The sequence below is a fragment of the Aotus nancymaae genome, unplaced genomic scaffold (genome assembly GCF_030222135.1).
Source record: "Aotus nancymaae isolate 86718 unplaced genomic scaffold, 86718_ANA_hifiasm-v0.15.2.pri h1tg000108l, whole genome shotgun sequence".
Classification (NCBI taxonomy): Eukaryota; Metazoa; Chordata; class Mammalia; order Primates; family Aotidae; genus Aotus; species Aotus nancymaae.
In genome coordinates this window covers 31,424,608-31,451,951 of record NW_026988523.1, presented here as the reverse complement: position 1 = coordinate 31,451,951, position 27,344 = coordinate 31,424,608, and the positions used below count along the sequence as shown (strand labels likewise).

Here is a 27,344-nt window from a genome sequence, read left to right as displayed (position 1 = left end):
GGTGCTGCAAAGCACTTTACCTCTCACTTCAAACCTGCCCAAGGGGCAGAGCCCCCAGGCAGACCAACATCCTGTTCTGTGCAGAGAAGCATATGTGGATGCGTGGACCCACATTTACCAAAACAACACAGAGATAATCAGAGCCTCAGAGGCATAGACACATACCCTCAGCTCTCGTGCAGAAGGTTCCCCAAAACTTCCCCTCCTCTTTTTCACTCCTTATCCATTGTCAATGACCCCAGGAGCTGAAAAGTCCTTCTCCACGTCTACCTTTGTCCCTCAATCTGCAGCCATGAGGAGACTCTGAGAGCCACCTAAGAACAGAGGCGCTGACGGCAGCAGAGGGTGAAGCCCCAGGGTTGGCCAGGAGTGGAGGATGGTGAGATGAGAGGGCAGAAGAGGGAAGGGACAGCTGCCTGCCCTTTCCATGCCAGGTGCCACGTGCACCAGGTGCGGGGGGAGTGGGTGAGTCACGAGGCTGTGGCATGGCTGACTCCTGCTCTGCTGTTTACCAGCTGGGAATGGGAGCAGGAGGAGGTGCCAGGGAGCCTCTCTGCAGCCTGGCCCCTGGCCAGTTGCCTGTTGGGTAACCAGGAGAGCCAGGCCCAGCTAATCAAACTCTGGGCCCAGGCCGTGAAGGAGAAAAGCAGCACCAGGATCCCCAGAAGTCTTGTCCCCTTGGACCCCCTCAGAGCCTTCAGTGCAGGCCTCAGCTGGGCCGCTCAGTCTGCGAACCTCTCCTTCTCCCAAGGAGGCCAGTGCAGCATCTCCCTCTCCTCCTCTCCATCATGGCTCCTCCGCCTCCAGGCACTCCTCCAGGCCTGCCGCTTGCCCCAACAGATGAGGAGCGCGTGGAAGCATCAGGGGATCAGAGAGTCCAGGGAAGAGCAGCAAGGGGCAGAGGCGGGGCCGAGCAGTCAGCAGCCTCAGGGAACTGAGCAGTCACTGGGAGGAGTCTGACTGCATCCCGGAGAAGAGACAGAGTCCCCCAAACCCGTCCTCCCCCACTTTCTCCCCTCCCCATCTCCCCTACGCCTGTCACCTGTCTCAGGTAGAAATCACAGGATACTGAAGTCATGAAGACTTCGGTCCAAATCATAGCTCACCCATTTATTGTTCTTGTGTGAGTCCTCGGGCAAATCACTGTTTTCACTGAGCATCTCTCCACTCACTGATCAATCTGGAATAAGGATGTTTCCCTGTGGGGGGTGTTATGAACACAAAGAGCATGGATTTCCATAAAGGCCCTGCAAAGGGCCCAGCACACCGTAGGTGATCAATAAACGCTAGTTCCCTTCCTTTCTCCTATTCTGTTTCTCCTCAAGGCTCCATGCGCTTGGCCTCTGATCTCTCCTCATGTCCCCTCCCGGTGCCAGGACACTCTGCCAGCCACTCCTTTCCCCTGCCTGCTGGAGGGCCAGGTGTTCCCGCCCTCCACCCTCCGCCCTCCTCCCTCCCCTGGGCCCTGCTCCCTGCCCTCCTGGGCAGCCAGGGCAGCCAGGCCGGCACCAAGGGAGCTGCCCCATGGACAGAGCCCCACAGAGACAGCACCGAGGCTCACGGGGTAAGAGGCCCATGGCCCTTCTGGCAGGTGGAAGAGACTGCCAGAGGTTCAGAGGTAGGGGGAGATGGGAAGAGACTGGACAAGAAGCGAGGTGGGGAGGGAGGGACAGAAGTGCAGAGGAGAGAGCCCCGGGTTGGCAGGGAGTGCAGGAGGGTGAAACTGGAGGAGAAACAGGAGGAGGGGCTGCGGAGATGACAGAGGAGGAGAAATTGGAAAAGGAGAGAAACGGGAAAGAAAGGGAGAAACGGGAGAAGGAAGGGACAGGTGGGAGGGTAGACGGGAAGGGAGAGCTAAGTCAGGGGAACCAGATCTAGACCCAGCAACGGGTCAGAACGAGGACAGGCCCTCCCAGGTGTGGGCTGCCCCAGCAGGCGCGGGGACACTGCCTCCTCGATCTGGCCAGGACCCCAGGCAGCAGTGTCTGGGAGGCGGACTGCTCCACTTTCTGTTCATTCACCTGTGGAGAAGCCTGTCCTTTAAGGAGTGACAGACTTGGGGAGTGTGGCAGGGGAAACCACACCCTGCCAGCTGCCCACGACCATGTAGCCTGGCACTTCCCTCCCCACTGGCCCAGGGGTATTTCATCTCTGCAGAGAATGTGGGGCACTGGGCCATCGGCAGAGAGGGACAGAAAGTCAGGCCATCCTTGGCCCCACCCATGATCCAAGTCAGGAACCCCCTCAGAGCAAGATCCCAGGGGCCCAGGCTTGGTCAGCTGTGAGCGTGGAGGAGGAACGTTTGAGAGCCAGAGCCTCCAAGCTCCAGGGACACCTGGTGGAGGAAGAACTGGCTGCCTGGGCAAGCGAGGGGAGCACCCCCACCACAGGACTGCTCTGAGGTGCAAGGCTGGAGGCCAGGAGACGGTGCCACGTCAGGGAGGAAGCTGGGTGGGGCCAGGCAGGAGCAAGGGGAGGTGGGCGGGGCTGGGTGGGGCCTCGCCACCTCGGGGCAGTCTTTTCCCTCCCTCACCCCAGCAGAGCCCAGGTCATCAGGACACTCGCCCAGTGACCGAGAGTGGATGCCAGTGGGGAACATCAGATGCCAGCGGGGAGCATCTCCCGGGCAGAAGGGCATCGTGTGTGTGTGTGTGTGTGTGTGTGTGTGTGTGTGTGTGTGTGTGTGAGTCGGGTGTCAGGACTGAACAGCAGAAGGGAAAAAATAACAGAATAGAGTCAAAGGTTAGGGAAGCCACAGGGGCATAGGACAAGGCTGAAGGGCTTTCTGAGACAAAAGACAGGCCCTGTGCTCTGTGATGAGCTGCTATGTGGATGTAGAAAATGGACCAACGTCTGGCAGGGGAAGCCTCTTCCCAGGGGCTCCCTGGCGAGGTGTTTCATAGATGTTAACTGCATGAATGCGTGGCCCTCCCCTCAGCGGCTGCTCCTCCTGGAGGTCAGTGCATCCTTGTGACCCCATCAACCATGCTCCCTACTGCCTGGCCTCCACCCAGACCCGGCCACACAGCAGCAGCAGAGAAGGGATGCCTTCCTCTGCGGGCTGGTAGCCCAGGGAAGCCTGCCTGATGGAAGCCAAAGAGGGTTCTGTGTTTGCAGCTCTCCCCTCCTCTTCCTCCAAACATCCTCTCCCCCTACTCCCAACCCTCACATCTCTGAAGCCCTGGTGTTTTCAGGCATAGATAAGCAACCGAGAGATTTCAGTCCCACCGAGATTTAACTCTGGCTGTGGGATATTTTTGTGCACCTCCAATGGACCAGAGACTATGGAGGGCTCTGGAAATTACAAGTTGAACAAGACCGATGCAGTCCCTGCCTTCACAGGGCTTCACAATTTGGCAGGGAAGACCCATTTCCCAGACAATGACACAATTACAGCAGTTAGATGACAGTTAGGTGACGTGGTGAGTGCCAGGAAATAAAATGCAAGGAGCTGAGCATGTCAGCACAAGGGCAGGAGAGGGGGCAGGTGTGTGGCTTCTCCAAGGAAGAGACATAATCAGAGACCTGAGCGGGGAAGAGAAGCTGTCTAGATTCAGGGGCGCAGGAGGGAGGGGCATTCTAGGCAGAAGGAGCAGCTTGGGGGAGTCCCAGAGGCAGTGAGGAGCCCATCACTTCCGGGTACCTGGAAGAGGGCCAGCGTGGGCCAAGGACAGTGGAGAAGGAGAGAGGGCACTGCTGGAGTGGCCTGCCTGCCCTCCAGATGGCAGGCTCCGAGGGAAGGAGTGTGGCTTTGGGATCCTAGGAGTGAGGAAGGGCCTCAGCCACTCGTAGTCTTCAACTTTTGACGCCAACCCCCTCTCTTGTTTTTACAGAGCTGCTGGCTGTAAAGAAGACCCACACCTGTGAGTAGGGGGTTCAGGGCAAAAAAAAAAAAAAACGCTGGGGCATAATAAGATGGAGAGGAATTCAGCAAGGGCTCTGGGAGGGACTGAGGGTGGACAGAGGTGGAGGAGCCAGGAAAGCGAGGGGAGGCGTGAGGAAACCTCAGATCAGGGCAATGCGAGGAGATGAGGAAGAAGCGTGAAGCGCCAAAGGAAACGCTGTAAAGAAGCCAGGAGAGGAAGGCAGCAAATCACACTGCCACGTGTGTACCTATGCAACAATCTCACGTGTTCTTCACATGTACCCCAAAACCTGAAATGCAATAAAAAAATCAATAAATAAAAGAAACCAGGAGAGAACAAAGGAAAAGAAAACTGTGGAAAAAGGCGAGGAGAGATGCTGCACAGAGGCAGGGAGATGGCAGGGGGTGGGGGCCAACTGCCCAGCCCGGGAAGGAAGGAAGGAGATGGAGGTGGGGGGCATGTGGAGGCGGGGTGGCCTCAGGAACTCAGCCCCCCTGCCATGGGAGGTAGGGAGCCTGCACCAGGCTTTTTTTTTTTTTGAGATGGAGTCTCACACTGCCGTCCAGGGCTGGAGTGCAATGACATGATCTCGACTCACTGCAACCTCCACCTCCTGGGTTCAAGCAATTCTCCTGCCTCAGCCTCCCAAGTAGCTGAGATTACACCTGGCTATTTTTTGTATGTTTAGTAGAGATGGGGTTTCCCCATGTTGGCCAGGCTGGTCTCGAACTCCTGACTTCGTGATCCACCCGCCTCGGCCTCCCAAAGTGCTGGGATTACAGGTGTGAGCCACCGTGCCTGGCTTGTACCAGGCTTTGTGGTGCTGAGCCAGGTTTGGTGTTCATCTCTGTGGTTAACACATCCTGAGGTGTGAATAAGCCCAGAGCCAGCCTGTGCAGAACCAGAGAGCAGGAGAGCTTCCTCTCCGTAGGAGACAGAATGTACAGGGGCACTTTGTGTCCTGGGGCCCTGAAAGCCAGACTACAACAGGGAAGAAGGGCACTGGAGCTCAGAGAGGACTTCCCAGTGGACACTAGTGACTAAGCATCCTCTCTAGGGACTGCTCAGCACATCAGCTCTCCTCTCCTAGTTTGTGGCAAAGGCTAGTACCCAGAGAATGCACACAGTCCCAAAGCTATGCCCATCAGGATCATGCATGCCTTCAATAGCTTCTGTAAGCACAGGTCACTGAATCGACGAGGATCCCTCCAGGGTGGGAATAGACACACCATTTCTCCATGGCTGTCCCTTGCTTGCCTTGCCAGTTCCTTCTAAGAGCTCACTGCCATCCCTCCCACTGCCAAAATTGTCTAGAGCCTCCCTGTTCCAAGCAGAGACATCTCAGAGGACAGAGTGTTGCCCTCCTCCCTGAGCTGGGCAGCCCGGGGCTGACGGCCATCCAGGATGCTGCCTCCTCCCGGGTGGGGGTTGCTTTGCTCAGCATAATCCTGATCAGTGCCTCACCTGCCCCTAGCCACAGGGCCCCACGGAAATGCTGAGCAGGGCCCCGGGTGGAAAGCGGGTCAGGGAGTGACGCGGGTGAGCTGGGGGAGGGGGGTCATGGACCATATGTGGGTGGGGGGAGTAGGGGGACTTTCAGAGCAGCAGAAATGGGGAGAGGTCAAACCCTATTCCTACCCTTAACCTCTGACCTCAGAAACCTTAGCCAGGACCAAACCTCCTTATCCCCTTCCCAACCAGCTGGTCCTCATGTCCCCACCCCATGAGTGTCATCCTGAGGATCCAGGCTGACAGTGTCTCCCCCACTCCACGACCTAGCTCCTGAAGCCCCAGGAAACAAGGAAAGGCCCGTGCCTGGATGAGAGGGGCTAGAGTCCCAGCAAGATCAGATACCTCTCAGGAGTTTGCCTCACAGAATCCAGGGCACATTAAGGCCTCCCCCAGGCCGAGAGACTCTGAAAATTGGCTCCTGAATTGAGGCAACCCCAAGATGGGGAACCCAGGGAGAACTCCCCAGACCAAGAGGGAGCCTGAATACTGAGGGACCCTGAAGAGGGACTCTCAAAGTCAACAGAGCACACAAGAGGCTGAGAAGGCCTCTGAAATTGTTTGACCCCTGATAAGGAGCCCCCACCAGGCCGAAAAACACTCCAGAGAGACTCACATGCTGGGAGACCTCCCAGACTGAGGCACCCTGAAAAGCAGATCTGAACCAGAGAGGCCCTCCCATCCTTCAAGTGGGATCCGAAGCCAATCTGCCTGGGCTTGAATCCTGACTCTGCCACTTACTAGCTGTGTGACCTTGGGCAAGATACTTAACCTCTCTGTGTCTCACTTTCCTTCTTGAAATGAGGATAATGGTAGCTACTTCATGAAGTTTTTTTTTATTCTTTTTGAGACCGACCCTCCTGCTCCCGAGTTCAGGCGATTCTCCTACCTCAGCCCCCTGGGTAGTTGGAACTACAGGTGCTCGCCACCATGCCCGGCTAATTTTTGTATTTTTAGTAGAGATGGGGTTTCACCATGTTGGCCAGGCTGGTCTCGAACTCTTGACCTCAGGCGATCCACCTGCCTCTGCCTTTCACAGTGCTGGGATTACAGGCCTCAGCCACTGCCCCTGGCCCACATAAAGTACTTTGTGAGGATTAGATAATCCACATAAAACATCGAGAACCATTTCTGACACGTAACAGTCAGCCCATTATTATGATTATGAGTATGATGATGATGATGACGATCATTATCTACACTCCAATTTCAGCAGTTTGGCTCCTAAGGAAATTTCTCATTTCCTTCTGTGGACTGTGGGTATTTGCCTGATGATTATTACTGCTTCTATCATTTCCGTGTATTCCCTAGCGCAAGATATACGTAGTGTCTGCAGGGAAGAGCATGGGCATGGAGGTGGTGGGACAGACCCCCAGGCTGCACCACACTGGGCTTGACTGTTGGCAGTCCACAGGGTGTCAGGTGGCACATGCCACCACCCCGGGCAGACATCCTGTGACTTACCTCTGAAAACATCCCTGTCCCTGAAGTCACCTGGCAAAGAGGGTCAGGCTCAGAAGGTCCTCAGGGGGAGGAGGAGTAGAAACCTGGCCCCAGGCTCGTGTGAGCTCCATTCCGGCTCCCCAGCCAGAACTACCCTGGCGGGTGGAAACAGCTTTTACTGCGTGTGGCTGTCGCATGTGGTTTTGGAATTTTCCAACGCCCCCTACGATTGGCTGCCCCTCCCCTCACACCCTGCCCCAGGCCCAGATTGGCCACGTGGGGCGCCTGTCATCCTACTCACTGCACCCCTTGGGGGTGGGGTGGGGGGTTGTCACTTGGCCACCTGTGTGGTGCGGAGCTTAAACCCCCCAGCCCAGAAGCACTGGGGGAGAGCTAGGTGCAGAGCTTCAGGCTGAGGCGCTGCTGAGAGGGCCTCACCCCACCTCTGCTGCCAGCTGCACCCCACTCCTGGACCACCCCCTGCTGAGAAGGACAGGGAACCAAGGCCGCAGAGCCAAGGCTCAGTCATGAGAAGTAAGTGAACCGGGCTACCTGGGGGTGGGAGAGCCTGGACCCTGCCGTCACCCCTCTGGAAAGGAGGATCTCTTGGGAACAGTGTGAGCAAAGCTGAGTGCTCTTCCCTGGCAGGGTGTGTCCCGGTCAAGGTCAAGATCTGTTGGGAGATGGGTGGAGCAGCTGGGGAGTCCTGCTGGCCAGGCGGTTCCCTGACAGCAGCGATGCTGAGAGGACTGTTGAGAACTCCTGAGTTCCGAAAAGAACCTCCAAGAGTATCTGAGGTCTCCAGGCCCCTCATTCTACAAAAAGACTGAGCGCCCAGGAGGCTGCGTACTTCACCCAAGGTTATACAGCTGGTATCTGATGGAGGCTGGTAATTGCTAGGGGCCCTGAACGCACTCTCCTGGCTCCTGTGACAGTGTTTCCCTCTGTGCTTCCAGCCTGCTTGTGAGTAAAAGGAGGCCAGAGTGGTTGCTGTGCCTTGAAGCAACAGGACCACTAGAGTCAACTGAGGTTGGCAGGCAGCAGGGCTCAGAATCCCCGCATCCAGGCCTCAGAGGCACCAGGCTTTCTGCCCAACCTAGGGGCATGAAGACTAGGTGGGATCCAGTCAGGGTGCACCGGGGTGCGTGCCTGCGTGTGCATGTGTGTGTGTGTGCATGTGTGCCTGTGTGTGCGTGTATGTGTGTGCATGTGTGTGTGCACACATGCACCCGTGTGTGTGTGCCTGTGTGTGCGTGTGTGTGTGTGTGTGTGTGTGTGGTTCTCCAGGGTCAGTGGCCCATTCGATGGGGGAAGCAGGCAGTGGAGATGGGATTGGAAAGACCTCAGCCTCACCTTCTTCCTGGCTTGGAGCCCTGGGCCGACACCTGGTGGGCAGATGTCTGAGGTTCCTGTGCCTTCCAGCAGAGCAAGGGTGGGCAACCTCAGGAAGTCCCCTGTAATTGTTGTGAAGGGAAGCCAGGGAAGCCAGAGGAGCTCTCGGAGCACAAGGTGAAGGAGGAAAAGGGAAGCCCCATGCCCCTATGGCTGAGGCCTGAGGCAGCCCCAGCTTCAACCTGAGCTCTTCCCACAAGCCACAGAAGCGAGGCCGTATTGAGTCCTGGAAAGACCCCTGGACTGAGAGCGTCAGACCAGGCACTTGTGCCACCTGTCACTGGCTAGCCATAGAGACTTAGACAAGCCAAGTCACTGCGTTCTGGTCCGCCATCCGCAAAACAAGGGAGCTGAATTTTAAGATAAAACAACAAAACCAACTATGGAGAGTCTCCCAGTTCCAAAGGCCCAGGGCCAAGAGAGAGCCCAGTGCCCTGAGGCAGGCATCCCCAAGGGTGATGAAGAAGACTCAGCTCTCCCAGAGGATAGAAGGAACGGAAGCCAAGGAAAAAATTAGACTTCCACTTCTGTGATGGGGAGATGGGGACTGGGGCCACAGTGCAGGCGTGTGAGCTGCAGTGGATAAGGAGGGCTGGGGAGAACAGCCAACAGCTTCCACACAGAGGAAAGGTCCCCTCGGAGCTTCAGTTTCCCTTCTAGCTTCTTTTTTTTTTTTTTTTTTTTTCTGAGACGGAGTTTCGCTCTTGTTACCCAGGCTGGAGTGCAATGGCGCGATCTCGGCTCACCGCAACCTCCGCCTCCTGGGTTCAAGCAATTCTCCTGCCTCAGCCTCCTGAGTAGCCGGGATTACAGGCACACACCACCGTGCCCAGCTAATTTTTTGTATTTTTAGTAGAGACGGGGTTTCACCATGTTGACCAGGATGGTCTCGATCTCTTGACCTTGTGATCCACCTGCTTCGGCCTCCCAAAGTGCTGGGATTAAAGGTGTGAGCCACCGCGCCCAGCCCTCCTTCTAGCTTCTTTCTATTAGCAGCAAATGCTGGCAGATCGGTCTTTCCAGAAATGGCCCCAATTGTGCAAATCAACACTGAAAGGCGATGACTGGGTGTGCTTCTAGCCCAGGAGCAGAGCAGAAGTTCCCAGCAGGGGCTGAGGGAGACCTTGGCCAGCTCTCCATCAGATCCACCCCCAGCACACACACAGAGCCACACCCAGGCTGGGAGGTAGGAGAGGGGGCTTCTCCGACGGGGGTCAGTGCCACTGCTCGTTCTCACTTGGACACTCACAGATATCTCATAGCCCCAAGTTATCCGACCCCAGTGAGTGCCAGCCATCACCAGCCCCTCCAACCACTGAGGACGAGAGTCAAAGCACGTGGGGCTTGGGACTGTGACACACCCAGAGACCAAGGGCCTGACACACAGGAGCAGAAACACATCAAGAAATAAGGAGGGATGCAGAGGCCCGACTCAAAGGGCAGGTTTCTGGAAGACCTGAGGAGAGAGTAACGTCCAGATGGAAGTGTGCATGGAGAAAACAGGAGCAGAGCCAAATGCACGGAGGTGTGACCGGGCGCAGTGGCTCCCACGCCTGCAATCCCACTTCCGGAGGTTGAGGTTTCAGACCAGGAGTTTGAGACCAGCCTAGGCAACAAAGTGAGCGCCTGTCCCTACAAAAAAAGTTTTTTAATTAGCCGGACATGGTGGCGTGTGCCTGTAGTCCCAGCTACTCAGGAGATTGAGGCAGGAGGATCATGAGCCCAGGAGTTCAAGGCTGCAGTGAGCTATGATCAATGTCACTGCACCTTAGCTTGGGTGACAGAGTAAGACTCTGTCTCTTAAACAAACAAACAAACATGAAGGTGTGAAGCCCAGAAACAGAGCTGGAGTGCAGAAGATCGCAAGGCACATAGACACAGGGAGAGGCGGAGAGAAAGAAAGACTGGGAGGAGAGGGAAGACAGGGAGACACGGGGTCTAGGAAAGCAGTAAGGTGCCCTCTGACAAGGATGGCACCAGCTCCCTGCCATCCGACCTGCTGCTGTCAAGTGGAGGGAATGTGTCTGTGCACCAAAGAGACTCCCAGCCAGCCAGAGGGAGGGTAACACAGGCATCTTCCCCTAAGGGTCATGGCCAGCATGGTGCCAATAGGCACTAAGGCCCTAGCATTAGGCCTGGATGGGGAGGTGGGAGGCCGAGGGGTGCGAGGTCACTGGCTGTGTCCTGATCTTTCTTAGGTCTGGTCGTGATCATGAGGAACAGCGGGCCAGGAAGGACTCCAAGTCCCTCACCCTGAGAGCCCAGGGCCATCTGAGGACTCTGTGAAGGGTTTCCTCCTTCCTTGCAGCACTCCAGCGCCCTTCTCTTTCTCCTTCTTCGCATTCCTAATAGAAATACCAAACATCTCGAGCCCAAGGCACTAGACTTTGAAAAGACTCAGCAGGTCCCAGCACAGTGAAAATATGTGGTCCCTAGCGGGGCGCCTCCTGCTCCCCAGTCTCTGTGCTGCTGACTCTAACAGGGAACGGGACTTTCTAAGGGCTAAGGGCTCCCCCAGGCTCCTGTTCCCATATGGCTAGTCCTTTCTGAGGTCTCACCTCCACGCCTGCTGCTGCAGTGCAGCCCCTTGCCTGAGGCTCTGAGGCTCAGAAAGGATGGAGATGTCTATTTTGGGGGAGGGGCAGTAACAAGGCAGGGCCTCAGGGCCAGAGCCGAGGTCTTTCTGGGTCCACTACCCTCCTGGAGCAGCAAAGTTGCTCTGGGAAGGGGGACAGACGGCCCTGGAGGCAGGGAAGGCACAGGTGGTGACGTCTGGGCTCCCACTCCTCAGAGCTTCCTCCTGGTGATTCATCCCCTCCCCCATTCGCTGCTTGTTTTCACTGCCTTTCTCCAGTCCCAGACTGCGGGGGTGGCGGAGGCACCAGGAGGGGGTTTCGGGTGGCTGGCTGGCTGTCATTCATGGCTTTTCAAAACCCCAGACTCTCCCTCGCCCACCTGAGTTTTAGCTTCACTATTTTCTCAGCCCTAGGATCTGGGTGTTTCAGCAGAAAATTCTCACCAGGAGCTGTGGGGAGGGCCCTGGTCTGGGCTGGGGGTAGCGTCTCCCCCGGCCCCCACCCAGCCCTCCCCCTCCTGCTCCCGTGTGGTGGCACCCACCACCTTGGTTTCCAGCTTTGCAGAAGCTGGGGGAACTGATGGCTGAGAAAGGAGGGAGGCTGGTGACAGGTTGGGGTGTGCGAGGGACCCCTGACTGGAGCTGTGGTCTCAGTGGGGATTGAGACGGAGAGTTCTAGCTGTGGGGAGAGGAGGGGCCCAAGCTAAGGAAAGAGATGCATTCCTCTTTCTCGCTCATTCATTCATTCTGCAAACAGAGGCAGGATGTATGCGAACCCTGTCTACACCCTAAAGGGGCTGTGGTGTTCTCGAGGAGTCCCCAGGAACCCTGTTGGAATATATGCTGTCCCACTTGGCCTTTAGAGAAAGGGGTAAGGGCAGGAGGAGGCTGGGAGCACAGAGGAAGAGTTGGGACAGAGGGAAAAATATCTCTTGGGATCTTTATATGAACAGGAGTCCTGGCTTCAGCTGTGTGGGTTGCCTCTGTGAATTCCGTTCCTAGACCACCACCCTCCTCACACTCTTCCCACTGCAGCCGATAATGACGTCCGCTATCCAGTTCTCCCGTGTGCATTTGGGCACCTTATCCTCATAGAGTATATAGCTTAAGGGTTGAAGGCACTGACTCAGGAGTTACAGAGATCTCGGTTCAAACGCCAGACCTGCCGCTTCTGACTATGTGACGTTAGTCAAGCTGCTGCTTCTCTCTGGGCCTCAGTTTTCTCGTCTGTAAAATGAAGATGACACTAGCAGGGCCTACTTCACAGGGTTGCTGTGATCATTAAATGAAAATGCATGTAAAACCCGGCGCAGAGTAAGAATTCAGCCAAGGCTTATGTCTATCATTATCCTTCCTCCCTAATCAATATCCAGCGGAGAAAAGGGAGAGAGAAAGAGAGGCAAGGAAAAGGCCCAGCTCTAGACTGACGAGGCGCTGGGAGGAGATGAAGACCCCGGGGTTCCTCGGTCTGAGCCCCTTCTCTGCCATGACGGTGGGGGGTGGTTCTGGGGTTTGAGGGGAGAGATCCCCCTGGGTGGCAGCCCCTCCCCTGCTCCTACCACTTCCTCTCTGTGGCATAGGGCACCTGGACAGGGCCCAGGGTTGGCTTCCTAAGCTGGCACAGGGCCAGGCTCTGGAAGTACTCAAAGAGCATTATCACTGAATCTCGCAGCTGTGAGAGGCACGATTAGAGGAGGGTGGAGGACTTTGCTTCTACCGTATTTCCCCTCATAAAAGGAGCTACTAGGATGCTCCTGGGGGTGCTCCAGTCTCTGAAGCAGTCCAGAGGAGATTCATTTCTTTTTCTAGTATTGTCTCAGAATGCAGTTTTAGAGGTCACACTGGATGACAGAAAACATACAAGAATGAGCTCGGGAAAAGATCGCCAACCCTACCCCCACTCCCTGGAAGGAGCGGCCTGGCCAAAGGGCAGGAACAGGGACTAAGTTCTTGCTACTCAAAGTATAGGCTGAAGACCGGCAAGCTTAGGCACGAAGAGCTGACCAAAGTGCGGGGTGTGAGTCCCACCTCCGATCCCCAGGTAATCTCGTTTGAGACGCAAAAGGCCATCGTCATTCGATGATTTAAGGGGCTGGCATGTGCATTTGGGCGTCTGTCTCTCCTTTTGGAAGCATATGGAATTGGAGAGTTTTCTTGTGGTGAGTCTCAGGAGAGAGCTACAGTGAGGGGGCTGCAGGTGAGACGCAAAGATCTGTCCAAGACAGCAGGCGAGGGTAGAGTTAGAGCTGCCATGGAAGCCGCGGTGCAGGGGCTGGTTTGAGGTTCCTGACCTTTGCTTGGCTCTAGTTCCTGGCACTGGCAGGGCCTTAGATGGTAAGTTCCTGGCAGGCCTGGCTCCTGGGCAACAGTTTGAGTAATCCTGTGATTACTCAGCTCCTTCTCCCCAATCTGGGTTCCCACCACCTGCTGCTTCAGGGACGTGTCTCCAGGGGTAGCTTTTGAAGGTGAGTTATCATTAGAGTTGTTTTCACCTCCTATCACCACCCCCCCAACCAAGTCTACCAGTCCCCTTCCCGCTCTCCCCCACCCCTTCTCCACAAGTAACACACAACACTCATACACACAGCACTGGTGTTTTCTTTCTGAGGTTTGGGTACATGGCATTAAAGGGGGTACAGGCGGCAGGGGAAGGGCGGGGAGCATGACTAGAGAGTCTGAAGTGCTGAGGGGGAATGGGTTGGGCAGAGGCCAGGATCCAAGTGTGGATTCTCTGTGCTTCTGTGTTTCCGCAGGCGTCTCTCCATCCCTAGGTCCCTGTCTCTGTTTTTCCCGGTCCCAAACCTCTTGGTGTCTCCAGCTCAGTGAGGCTAGGGGTTCTGACATTCTAGCTTGGAGCCTCTGGCCCTATGTGCCTGTCTTGGACTGGAAGGATGGAGGATGGGCTGACCAGGTGGCTGGAGTCCAAGGCTTTGGTGTCCCCTAAACATGGGTATTTGCAAAGCGGGTCCTTGACTGGCCGCATCTTCCTGTGAGAAGGTCAGGGTCTTGGTGACACTGTTGTGAGGTTCCTAGGGCCAGAAGCAGCAGTGGGTCAGGCGTGGGGCAGGGAGATGTGTCTGGGGTCACCCATGTGGTCAGCACACACACGCACACGGATGTGGCTCTTGGAGAAGGGAAGAGGCAGGGAGGCCTGTGGTTGACTGCTGGGCCAGAGCCCGAGTTCCCACTGTGGCTTGGCCTAATCTCCCTCCCGCTTACTTTTTTGGGTGGCCCACGTTGGTTTCTCCCGTCTCTGGTCTTAGGCCACTGAAGAGAGAGATGCCGCAGCGTTGGAGAGGGAGGTGTTGGGGAAGAACAGAGTCCACAGGGCCCGAGTGCCCCTCCCAGCCTTGCCAGGCCCACTGGGCTTCTTGGCCTGACCTCTGCCCGGGAGTAACTTGAATACACAGTGCTTTCCATGGGTGATATCATTTCATCATTCGCTGCTGCCTACAATCACCCCATGGACAGGCAATAATACCTTCATCCTGATCTTACTGAGAAGAAAATGCAGGTCTAGAGGGAGAATCTAAGTGACTAGAAGGACGAGTGCCCCCACATTTCTGCCCCTGTTCCAGGCACCCAGTGCCCTCTTATTCTTTCTTCTCCTCCATGCATTAAAATCTGCTGTTGGGCCAGGCACGGTGGCTCACACCTGTAATCCCAGCACTTTGGGAGGCCGAGGTGGGTGGATCACGAGGTCAAGAGATCGAGACCATCTTGGTCAACATGGTGAAACCCCGTCTCTACTAAAAAGACAAAAAATTAGCTGGGCATAGTGGCGCGTGCCTGTAATCCCAGTTACTCAGGAGGCTGAGGCAGGAGAATTGCCTGAACCCAGGAGGCGGAGGTTGCGGTGAGCCGAGATCGCGCCATTGCACTCCAGCCTGGGTAACGAGCGAAACTCCGTCTCAAAAAAAAAAAAAAAAAAAATCTGCTGTTAATTCACTGGAAAGAATCTGGAAAACTCACTTACCACCTGGTCCTGGGGGGACCACTGTTTACTGTGTGAGCACTGGAAGCTTGCTGCTTCCAGGGAGGCACGTGTGGCTGGGGGTGGGGGAAGGAATCGCGTGCCAACGAAGGGATTTCAGATACCCATGTGCCCTGTCATCATGAGGAGGCAGCTACTGCCTCTGACTCACCCTAAGACTGGCTTGAAGGATGATGGTTTAAGAATGATGGAAATAATATTTTGGTGAATGGTGGGCAAGCCATGGTCTCCCTACCCACTTCACATCAACAGGCCCTACATGTGACCAGCGGCCAGGCCAGGGACTGGAGGGGAGCTCACAGCAATGAGCATTCGCTCTCCAGAGAGGCTGCCATTCCTTTTGCCCCTTCAGTGGGAGACATGTCATAGATGAAAGGGGGCTTTGGCCCTTCTCTTCACTTTTCTGGCCTGCTCTGCCCCCAGAGCTCGCCACTCAGAGGGGAGGCAGCAGGTCAGAGATGGTGGAAAAGAGACGCACGTGCTCTGGGAAGTGCTAAAAACACCTAAAGTTACCAGGGATCCCAAGCTTTGCCCAGCTACCTTTCAAGGATGAGCTGGGAGGAGGCCTCCCATGGGCCCTTCAAGCTCAGCAGAGAGCTGTGGGCATTAACAGGGAGGGGACAAAGAGGAGATGAGCCTAGGACCAGCAGCAAACCACAGAGGTCGGGGAGCAGGTGCATGTTACGGTGAGTTCAGTGGGAGAGAAAGCCTGGGGTCCTAGCGCCCCATGAGCAAACGCTAACATACAAATATGCACGTGTGTATGCAGGAGCAACCAGATATCTTTCCTTGGAGGCTCACAAATGACACATACTTTTCATGCATATGCACACGCACAAGCACACCTTCAAACATACCCACTGATAGGTGTACCCCAAAAGACAGGGACACAGAACAGCGTAATGGAAAGCTCAGGGGAACTGGGAAATAGACCCAGCTCTCAGGCAAACTAGCTTGTGACCCCGGGCCAACCGCCTTGCCTTATCTGGCCTAGTCCTTCATCAGTAAATGAAGAGGCTGAATGAGATGGTCTCCAGTCTCAGCCAGTTTTAATGTGGATGATTCATGTTCACACAAATGGACACAGGTGTCCTCGTACAAACATAAGTGTGCACACTCAGACACACGGATGTATGTACACAAAGCCATCCTCTCTCTGCTCTCGGGCCTAAGAGCCTAAGAGTCCTGGTTAATTCTTTCCCTGGGATCTCAGGCATCCGGCAGAGCTGGGGTGTTGAGCCCTGGTCTCCTGGGCTCCTCCCTGCCCCACACCCTATCTCTGTATTGCCCCTCCCTGAACCTTCACTGCCTGGCTGGGAAGGGCTGGCATCTCTGCCTAGCCCCCCCATTGTACCTCATCTTCCTGCCATACCCTACCCTCTGCCCATGGGAGCTGAGCCCCAGTAGGGGAGGGAGGCACAGAGGAAGCCCCTTGGGCGGGAAGCAGGTGTTGTGAGGCAGTGAGGAGTCCTGTGTCCCAAGGTGGGAGGGAGGCAACTGGAGCTTTTCAACTTCAAGGGCTGAGCAGGTGGCCTCTCTGCAGCTGCTTTCTCTGCCTCCATAGCACTGATACAGCTCCTGGCCGCCCCTTGACACAATCCTCCTCTGTGAAACAAACACAGCTTCCTCACACCCTTTGCTGAGAAGCATTTGGCATTTCACTTCCCCTTCCATTTTGCAAGAGGGAAATGGCAAGCTGGAGCTGGTTGGAGAAGTTGGGGAAGCACCAGGGACCTGTAGCTGCGGCCCAGGTACGTGGTGGTTGAATGCAGGAAAGCCTCCTGGGTCGACCTACTTCTCCTTCTCTCTTCCAGCACAAATTGAAGTGATCCCTTGCAAAATCTGTGGGGACAAGTCGTCTGGGATCCACTACGGGGTTATCACCTGTGAGGGCTGCAAGGTGAGTCGCAGGCATGTGTATGTGTGTGCGTGCATACACACACATGCACACACACACAGTGTCTCCTTAGAGATAAACAAGGGGTTTAATGGCCTTTGTTCTCACTCCAGGGATGACCTCCTGGGCAGCCAGGGAAATCCCTGAGTGGCGCCACCTTGGAGCGCCGTCAACACGGGGAGGGCCCTGTCTTAAGCTGGGGAAGTGACAACAGGACAAACTGCAATGACACAGATAGAGATGGAGGGGAGAGAAAACTGACAGGTCGCGGAATGTAGAAAAGCTGCCAGAGCTTGCGGGCTGGAGGCCTTTGGGAGTGGGCTGGGCCGGGCCAGGATAAGCAGTCTTGCGCTCCACCTGCTGTCCCCAGGGCTTCTTCCGCCGGAGCCAGCGCTGTAACGCAGCCTACTCCTGCACCCGCCAGCAGAACTGCCCCATCGACCGCACCAGCCGAAACCGATGCCAGCACTGCCGCCTGCAGAAATGCCTGGCGCTGGGCATGTCCCGAGATGGTGAGGCCAAGTGGACAGCCCCCTGGGGTTTTCCCGGTGTCTCCAGAGGGGCGGTCCAGCCTGCTGAGCTAGACAAGGCTTAACCTGCAAGACTGCCCGTCCTCTGGTCTGCTCTCCGTTCCTCCTCCTTACCACCCCTTGTCTCCTCCCCTGCAGGGATGGGTGGGTCACCCCCATCAAAGTTCTTTGGAGTCCCCAGCTTTCGGCTTTGCTAGAACAGACCTCCTCTTTCCAAGGTCCCATACCTCTTCATCTCTTCTGACTAGGGATGGATTCTCCTCCTTCTGCTTCCCTCTGGCCCCGCTCCCATGCAGCTCTGGCACCTTCCCCTGATACCCCCTTGTACTTCTAGCTCCCTTCCTAGTCGCCCGTTCCCATTCTTGGACACGGGACTGTGGCCAGGAATGGAAACAGAATTGGCCTGAGAGCAACCAGAGGGCGGTCAGAGCGGGGGAGGGCTGGTGTTCCTGGTGCCTTATCCACCTCCTCACCCACCACCCCCTCACCGGTCCCCCCGCACACCCCCACCACCACAGAAGGAGCCCAGGGCGGAGCTCCTTGAGGTGATGAGGAGCCAGAAGGAGCCCGTCAGCACTTTTCAGTGCCCAAAATAACAAAGCGAAAGGAAGCACGCAGGGGTGCAAAGGGGCAGGCGGGGCGAGGGGCTGTGCCCCCACACCTGGGAGGGGCGGTGGGGGGAGTAAAAAGGCAGGAAAGAGAGAGCAGAAGAGGATGTTCAGAAACAAGCCACGGAGCCCGGGTTGGGCTGTGGTGAGTATCTAGGTCACCAGGGAGCCTGCAGGCCTGACCACAGGGAGACCTGTGTTCTCAGCTCTCCTCTTCCTCCGACCCTCCCAGAAAGGCGAGGTGACCCCAATACAGCCTGAGGCCCTCTGCTAGACCACCCCCAGCCCCAATATCGGGAGGCCAGAATCCCCAGCCTAGACTCATTGCTTGAATTCTGCCATGATTCAAAGCTGGCTTAGAACTTGCTTGGAAGATTGAAACGGTAGGCTGGACAGACCCCAGCAGCAAACAAGAGTAAAGGTGGACAGGGTCTGGAGCGTAAGTTCCCTAAAACCTGGAGAGGCGGTGCTCGGAGTCAGCCATTCAGAGAGCAGCAAGTTAATCCTTTGATACCACATGGCTGCTGACCCTGCCCTGTGCCGTGTTCTCCTGCCTCATAAACCCCTGGTCCCTGGACCTCTTTCAGCTGTCAAGTTCGGCCGCATGTCCAAGAAGCAGAGGGACAGCCTGCATGCGGAAGTGCAGAAACAGCTGCAGCAGCGGCAGCAGCCAGCTGTCAAGACCCCTCCAGCAGGGGCCCAAGGAGCAGACACCCTCACCTACACCCTGGGGCTCCCAGATGGGCAGCTGCCCCTGGGCTCCTCGCCTGACCTGCCCGAGGCCTCTGCCTGTCCCCCTGGCCTCCTGAGAGCCTCAGGCTCTGGGCCCTCATGTTCCAACGACTTGGCCAAGGCAGGGCTCAATGGGGCCTCATACCATCTTGAATACAGCCCTGAGCGGGGCAAGGCTGAGGGCAGAGAGAGCTTCTACAGCACAAGCAGCCAGCTGACCCCTGACCTGTGTGGACTTCATTTTGAGGAACACAGGCATCCTGGGCGTGGGGAACCGGGACAGGGGCCAGACAGCTACGGTAGCCCCAGTTTCCGCAGCACACCAGAGGCACCCTATGCCTCCCTGACGGAGATAGGTGAGCAGCTGGGGAGGCAGAGAGGGTGGTAGAGATGAGAGAGGGGCTTTCACCGGCACCCCGTATCAAACAAACATGAGCCCGAGAGAATGAGGGGTCCCGGACGAGGGGCGGAGGGAGGAGGCGGGGCAGGATCTGCCAGGCCAAGAAGTGCCCTTTTGTGGGTAGGGGTAGGAGCTGGCCGAGATCAAGCCGTGCCTTCCTTCTCCGGCCCCAGAGCACCTGGTGCAGAGCGTCTGCAAGTCCTACCGGGAGACGTGCCAGCTGCGGCTGGAGGACCTGCTGCGGCAGCGCTCCAGTGTCTTCTCCCGGGAGGAAGTGACTGGCTACCAGAGGAAGGTGAGGCCAGGAGACCTGCAGGAAGGGAGCACATCCCACCCCCACGGGAAGAGTTCAGAGACGGCTACCTGCACACGCCTGGGTACTGGGGTAGGGCGGCACATCACAGACACAGGCTGGCCAACAAGCACATGCACAGCTTCTACATACGGCTGTGAACGTGTGTGTGTCTGTCTACACTCCAGCAGGTGGATGAGAGCTTTTTCTTAGTCCTTGCCTATTAAAATTGTACCTGGCCTTTATCCTCCCTCCTCTACCACGCAGATCTTGGTGCACTCTCCTTCTTCCTCTTCCACCAACAATAACACCAAGCAGAACCCTGATTACTCTGCCAGGCATCGTGCTAAATGCTTTACGTAAATTATCCTCAGCCCCTACCACAACCAACCTATGAGAGTGGCATTTATTCCTATTTTTAGTAGACAGAAACTGAGCCCAGAGGGGTTAATAGATTTCCTCAAGGTCACAAAGTGATGGAACCAAAGTCAAATTCAGATCCGTCGGGCTCCAAAGTTTATGCTGCCTCTTCGCTCACACTCTCATGATGCCGCCTGCTCTAAACACATTCATTTGACACTTCACATTTGCTTCTCTAGGTTACTGAGACCTTGGGCATAACCTTTGTGGGGGAAGGGGCCACAGTACGTCCTTCTCACCTCAACAAGGTGTACCTTGTTGGAGGGTAAAGCTGTATCTCAGGCCGGGCGCGGTGGCTCACGCCTGTAATCCCAGCACTTTGGGAGGTCGAGGTGGGTGGATCACGAGGTCAAGAGATCAAGACCATCCTGGTCAACATGGTGAAACCCCGTCTCTACTAAAAATACAAAAAATTAGCTGGGGATAGTGGCGCGTGCCTGTAATCCCAGCTACTCAGGAGGCTGAGGCAGGAGAATTGCCTGAACCCAGGAGGCGGAGGTTGCAGTGAGCCGAGATCGCGCCATTGCATTCCAACCTGGGTAACAAGAGCGAAACTCCGTCTCAAAAAAAAAAAAAAAAAAAAAAAAAGCTGTATCTCATACTTTTTTTATTCCCTCACAATAGCTAACTTGGTGTCAGTATCCAGTGGGTGCTCAGTGTGTGGGACCCACTGGCAGGAATCACCCCAAGTGCATTTGTGCTAAGACCAGGCTTTAAAAAATGCTAGTTGAGAAAATGGGAGTTCAGAACCTAACCCCTTGCAGTTTATTAGGTGGGGCTCCAGGGCTCAGGAGGATCACGGGGCCACACAGAGCGCTACAGCGGGACCCTCCTCCCTCCCTGCAGTCCATGTGGGAGATGTGGGAACGCTGCGCTCACCACCTCACCGAGGCCATTCAGTACGTGGTGGAGTTCGCCAAGAGGCTCTCAGGCTTTATGGAGCTCTGCCAGAATGACCAGATTGTGCTCCTCAAAGCAGGTGCTCAGGGAAGGGTGGGCAGACCTGGGGGCAGGGGGACAGAGCACGCCACGGGGCAGAGCCAAGTGGAGGGAGGTGGCTTAAGGAAACCAGGGGGATGGAGTCAGCCCCTGGCTTTGCTTGACACTGTCTCTGCATCTTCTCTCCCCACTGCCCAGGAGCAATGGAAGTGGTGCTGGTTAGGATGTGCCGGGCCTACAATGCCGACAACCGCACGGTCTTCTTCGAAGGCAAATACGGTGGCGTGGAGCTGTTCCGAGCCTTGGGTGAGGGGCAGGGGGAAAGGAGAGAGAAGATTCTGATGCCAACCCCAGGGAAAGCTTTGTGACCCAGGGCACCCTCTTTTCAGGGCAAATTGCCGCTCTGCTCTAAACACCACGAGGGCGGTGTCCTCAGGTACCATCGCTCCAGCCGCTCTCTCACTCTCCTCATTTCCACTCCATCAGGCTGCAGCGAGCTCATCAGCTCCATCTTTGACTTCTCCCACTCCCTAAGTGCCTTGCGCTTTTCCGAGGACGAGATTGCCCTCTACACAGCCCTTGTTCTCATCAATGCCAGTGAGTGTCGCTGGGCTTGGGTAAAGGACGTTCAGGTGGCAGAGGCATGGCAGATATTGAAGAAGAGTCTAGACCTTCAGATGTGGTTAAGCCTGGGAAATTGCTTTAAATAGCAGAATGCGCCCTACTCAATATCGCTATGAAACAAAATGAGTTAAAATAAAGATTCAGAGGAGCTTCGGAGATGGACAAGGGCAGCATAATGTGGGGTTGTGGGAAGTGGGGAGAAATGAGGCTGAGCGGAAATGAGCCCCTTCCCCGATAGACATGTGTCTGATTGTTAGTCTGTGGCAGTGATTTCATTGTAGCACACATTGGAATCGCCTGGGGAGCTTTAAAAACTATTGCTGCCTGGGTCCCAGTTCCAGAGATTCCAGTGTACATGTGCTCCAGGACTTATGACGGGGTTATGTACCAATAAACCTATCATAAGTTGAAAATATGGTAAGTTGAAAATGCATTTAATACGCCTAACCTACTGAACGTCACAGCTTAGCCTAGCCTGCCTTAAACGTGCTCAGAACACTTACATTAGCCTACAGTCGGGCAAAATCATATAACACAAAGCCTATTTTACAATAAAGTGTTGAATAGCTCATGTAATTTATTGAATATGGTTCTAAAAGTGAAGAGCAGAATGGTTGCATGGGTATTCCAAGTATAGTTTCTACTGAATGTGAATGGCTTTCTCACCAACATAAAATCAAAAAATAGTAAGTCAAATCATCCTAAGACTAGGACCATCTGTAATTGATCAGGGGTGCACTGAATTTTTAATAGCCACCCCCCGGCCACCAAGATTAAGAATCACTGCTCTGTGTGAACTAATTTTAAGGCTGTATGCCTGTAATGGGAAGACTCTGGATATCCTAACCACTCCCCTGGCATGGAGTAGCTGGGCTGAGCCAGCTGAATGCTAAGTATTCAGAGAACCTAGGGAAGTGGGTCAAGCTGTTAACGTGAGTTTGCAGATCGAGACTATCAGTCTTTTGGCTCGGCCAGTGAGTAGACACCTAAACATACCCCTCAAACTAGAGATTAAGACTTTAAAGACGACTTCTGGGTGTTTTATAGAATCAGGGCAAAAGTTAGCCACAGATTGCTGCAAAGCCCCCAGTGCGGGCCTGGTCACCTTCAGGAACGCCACCTCCTTTCGGGAGCCTTTTTGGTACATGGGGGAGCTCTTTTCCAACTCTTGCTCCCCCTGTGGCAGAATCCTAGTGCCTAGCGTTGAATGAGCTAAGTGGAATATCAGGTTACCAGGGAGAAGGTAGCTTGGAGTCAGGAGATCAGAAGTTCTCATATCTTTCAGCTCTTCCCAGTTGTCCTTGTAGACAGCTAGCCAAGCCCAAGGTCCCAGAGCTTACCATTATCAAACCAAGGCACTCACATGCACATGCTCAGCTGAGAAGACCTCTATCCAGCACAGATGTCCAAAAAGATACATCCTTTTGTTGGGAGTTAATGTCCATGTTCTTTCTTGTTCTCATTACGGTCCCACCCCCTCCTCCAGACCGGCCAGGACTCCAGGAGGAAAGGAAAGTAGAACAGCTGCAGTACAATCTGGAGCTGGCCTTTCATCACCATCTCTGCAAGACTCATCGCCAAAGCATCCTGGCAAAGGTAGGAGCAGTGCCTGGGCTGGAGGAGGCCAGGCCCATCGCCAGCTCTGTGACCTCGGAGTTTTCAGGGGCCAGGGTCTGCGGGTACAGAGGAGGGAGTGTGCAAGTGCCACGTGGTATTAGAGAGCTCGCATCAGCAGTGAGAACTAAGCGAATGAACAGCTGCTTCCGTGTGCATAAAGACTGGAAAGTTAGAGAGCCTGGAATTGGGAGGGACCTCCAGGGAGCAATTCAGTTTAATATAGCCAGCACTTATCCAGCACCTGCTTTTACAAGGCACTGTGGAAAGATACAGAGATTCAGTCGCTTCCCCCACCAAGAGATTTTAATCTGGTATGAAGAGATCTGTGTATCACTAACGCTAACATAGAGTGGAATGTGGTATGTGATATAATAACAATGCAATTAACAGAGTGCTTTTGCTGACATGTTTTCTCATCCTCATGGCAACCCAGTCAATAGGACAGGTATTAAACTCTCCCTGTAGCGGCTGGGCACAGTGGTTCACGCCTGTAATCCCAACACTTTGGGAGGCTGAGGCAGGCAGATCACCTGAGGTTAGGAGTTTGACAGCAGCCCGACCAACATTGTGAAACCCCATCTCTACTAAAAACATAAAGAATTAGCCAGGCATGGTGGCGGGTGCCTGTAGTCCCAGATACTTGGCAGGTGGAGGCAGGAGAACTTCTTGAACCCGGGAGGCAGAGGTTGCAGTGAGCTGAGATTGTGCCATTGCACTCCAGCCTGGGCGACAAAACAAAATCAAAAACCTCCCTGTAGCTGGAAGGAGACTTCAGTGACTTAAATGCAAGACTGAATCCCAGTGCTCTTTCCGCTCTTTCTATCCCTGTGTCCCCTATGTATAACTATAATAAGAGACACTGGAAAAATGTTATCAGAGCATGAAACAGGGATTAAAAATAATTTGGGGGTAAAAGGAGTGGGTCATAAATACTTTCTAGGGACAGTGACATTTATACTAGGCCATGAATGATATAAGATTTTAACAGGCATTCATGGGGGTGGGGCAGGCATTCCAGGCTTAGGGAACAATAGGAGCAAAAATAAGGAGGCAAACAGCTTATGGTGCATCCTAACTAAAGTGTAAAATTAGGAGCTGGGCTAGACTAATTGGGCAGAAGAACACCGGAAGATCAGCCTGAAAATTAGGTCAGGGGCAAATCAGAGAGGACTTTCAATGCCATACAAGAGTTAAAGCTTTATTTCTAGGCCACAGGGAGCTCCAAAGGCTAGAAAAATGACACAATCAGAGATGTTATTTAGGCAATTTACTTTGGAACCAGTGTAAAGGACCCATTTATGTAATTATTCAAGCAGGCCCTTGCTATGTGCCAGGCACAGGGCTGGGTGTTAAGGATACGGCAATGACTTACACAGTCTGTGCTCTGAAGAACTTGAACTTTAATCTGCTACAGGATGGATTTGAAGGAGGAGAGACAGGAATCTGGGAGAGCAATTGGAAAGCAAATCTGGTTGGATCTACTTTCAAAATAAATCACTTCCCCTACGATTACCACCACCCCGGCCCCTACCAGCTCTCAGCTCTCACTTGGACTTTAGGAGGGGCCTCCTACCTGGGGCCCTGTTCCACCCTCGTCTGCCCTGTAGGAACCACACCACACCTACTCAGCACCCACGGTAGCCTTTTTAAAAATACAATCTCATCATGTCCCACTCCTGTTCTTTTTTTTTCTTTTTCTTAGGCAGTCTTGCTCTGTCACCCAGGCTAGAGTTCAGTGGTGTGATCTCAGCTCACTGCAACCGCCACTTCCCAGGTTCAAGCAATTCTCCTGCCTCAGCCTCCTGAGTACCTGGGATTACAGGCACCCGCCACCATGCCCGGATAATTTTTGTATTTTTCGTAGACACGGGGTTTCACCATATTGGCCAGGCTGGTGTCGAACTCCTGACCTCAGGTGATCCTCCTGCTTCAGACTCCCAAAGTGCTGGGATTACAAGTGTGAGCCACCACGCCTGGCCCCCACTCCTGTTCTCAGCCCTCCCGTAGCTGCCTGTCACGTTGAGAATCAAATCTAGAGTCTGTGTCATGGCCAAGTGGCTCATAACATGGTCCCTGCCTTCTTTTCCCACCTGATCTTCCACTGCCCCTTCAACCACCCATTCCAGCCGCACTTGCTTCCTTGCTATTCCTTGAACACATCAAGCCCAGTTGCAGGGCTTTCATTCCTGCTATTTCAGTCACCTGGAAGTTTCTTTCCCTGGTTTTCCAAGTGGTTTGCTCCATCTCTTCATTTAGGAGAGGTTTTTCCTAACTAGTAACCCCTGACGAAAAGCTTTAGTTTTCTTTTAAGAACTTATTATCTGACACATGACATATTTATTTTCTGGGTCCCTCACCAGAATGTAAATTTAATCAAGGTAGAGATTATACTTTATTAACTGATATATCTGATATATCACCAGATTCAGGTGGGTTCTCAGCAAATATTTGTTGAATGAATGAAGGAAGGAAGCTATTACCGTAGCCCCCAAAAAAGCTCCGAAAAAAGCAGTGGAGAGGAAGAGAATGGATCCAGGAGATATGAAGGGATCACGCCCTGCTGCCTGCTTTTCCCTGTCTCTTTCCAAGAAAACTAAGCTAGGGGGAGGGAGGCGATGGCTGGCAAGAGACATTTTTCAGCCCCTTGGTTATAGAGGAGACTGTGAGAGATAAACTGTCTTTTTTTTTTTGAGACGGAGTTTTGCTCTTGTTACCCAGGCTGGAGTGCAATGGTGCGATCTCGGCTCAGCGCAACCTCTGCCTCCTGGGTTCAGGCAATTCTCCTGCCTCAGCCTCCTGAGTAGCTGGGACTACAGGCACACGCCACCATGCCCAGATAATTTCTTGTATTTTTAGTAGAGACGGGGTTTCACCATGTTGACCAGGATGGTCTCAATCTCTTGACCTCATGATCCACCCGCCTCAGCCTCCCAAAGTGCTGGGATTACAGGCGTGGGCCACCGCGCCCGGCGAGATAAACTGTTGTTTCAGCCTTGCTCCGGTGAGGGCTTCCTGCCTCCCTCTGCTTACGGGTTTCTACGCCTTTTCCATCTCCCCTTTGGCTGAGTGCTGGCAGCAGCGGTTTGCTACTTGCAGTGTTAGGTGCCTGCTTAGAAAGTCTGTTTAGTTCAAACAAAGAGTTACGGAGCCTTTGCCATGTGCTAAGCATATGATAAGTACAGAGGAGACAGAGAAAGAGAGATCCCAGCTAGAGCTGAAATCTAGGGTGGGAAGGCAGGCAAATTGGACCGTTTTCCTGCAATGTGGTAAGTGCTACACAGAGGAAAGCCCAAATGAAGGGCCCTCAATTCAGATGAGGGTAGTTAGGGAAATAGGAGAGGTGACACTGGAGGGTAAGAATTAGGAACGGGAGGAGGGGACAACATGCACAAGGCGGAGGCACATGACAGCATACAAGCAGAGTCACAGACGATCACTCTTACGAAAGCCTGAAGTGCTTGTTAGAGTCTTTAACGAGGTTTCTTCTAGAAGTTTCGGGAACATAATTTGAGGGCTTCACTTCACTTCACCCACCCACTCTCGCTTCCCTCCGGCGTCCTGAGCACACACATATTTCTACCGGTGGGATTTGGCTGATGCCAAAGTGCCAAGTCCACAGGGGGAAGACAAGGAGGGTTTGTCCCAGCCCAGGAAGGACCAGAGGGCTTCTTTTCTCTGAGGAGAGCAGAAGTATTGACTCTCCCTTCCCCATTAACCCATCTCCAGCTGCCGCCCAAGGGGAAGCTCCGGAGCCTGTGTAGCCAGCATGTGGAAAGGCTGCAGATCTTCCAGCACCTCCACCCCATCGTGGTCCAAGCCGCTTTCCCCCCACTCTACAAGGAGCTCTTCAGCACTGAAACCGAGTCACCTGTGGGGCTGTCCAAGTGACCTGAAGGAGGGACTCCTTGCCTCTCCCTATGGCCTGCTGGCCCACCTCCCTGGACCCCGTTCCACCCTCGGCCTTTTCCTTTCCCATGAACCCTGGAGGGTGGTCCCCACCAGCTCTTTGGGAGTGAGCAGATGCTGCAGCTGGCTTTCTGTCCGCGGGCTGGGGCTGGCACAACACCATCTCCTGCCTCAGCTTTGACTGTCTTGTTTCCTATATTCCTTCACACCCAGCTTCTGGAAGGCGTGGGCTGGCTGGGATATAAGGACTTCTGGGGGACCAAGGCATCCTCAAGAAAGCAGGGGCATCCAGGGCTCCCTGGATTGATAGAACACAATTCATTCAGAAGCTCAGAAGCTAAGAATAGGCCTTTGAAATACCTCATTGCATTTCCCTCTGGGCTTCGGCTGGGGGAGATGGATCAAGTTCAGAGCCTGGCGGTGAGAGCCCAGGAGGACCTGTATAAAATGAATCTGGAGCTTTACGTCTTCTGCCTCTGCCTTCCTCCCAGCTCAGCAAAGATGTGTTTGGGCATCCTACCGTTTTCCTGGGGTCTAACCGAAAACTGGATGGGATGAGGATGAGAGGCTGGGGATCACTGTTTAGTGGGATTTACGTGC

General features: G+C 54.5%; 1 protein-coding gene across 3 annotated transcripts; it reads left to right on the top strand.

Annotated features, from left to right (window-relative positions):
- Nucleotides 1-1,556: 1,556 nt before the first annotated feature.
- RORC (RAR related orphan receptor C) lies at nt 1,557-26,861 on the top strand. Of its 3 annotated transcripts, none has more exons than XM_064370842.1 (11): nt 1,557-1,618; nt 3,834-3,863; nt 16,594-16,679; nt 17,047-17,188; nt 18,402-18,902; nt 19,120-19,241; nt 20,505-20,637; nt 20,796-20,867; nt 21,084-21,194; nt 22,708-22,817; nt 26,565-26,861. In XM_064370842.1, exons 1-11 carry the CDS (start codon nt 1,576-1,578, stop codon nt 26,724-26,726), a joined length of 1,512 nt encoding a protein of 503 aa, XP_064226912.1. In that variant the 5' UTR covers nt 1,557-1,575; the 3' UTR covers nt 26,727-26,861. The 3 variants fall into 3 exon arrangements, with proteins under 3 accessions (XP_064226912.1, XP_064226911.1, XP_064226913.1); XM_064370841.1 differs by having other exon boundaries at nt 20,796-20,903; XM_064370843.1 differs by lacking the exon at nt 21,084-21,194 and having other exon boundaries at nt 20,796-20,903.
- Nucleotides 26,862-27,344: the final 483 nt, after the last annotated feature.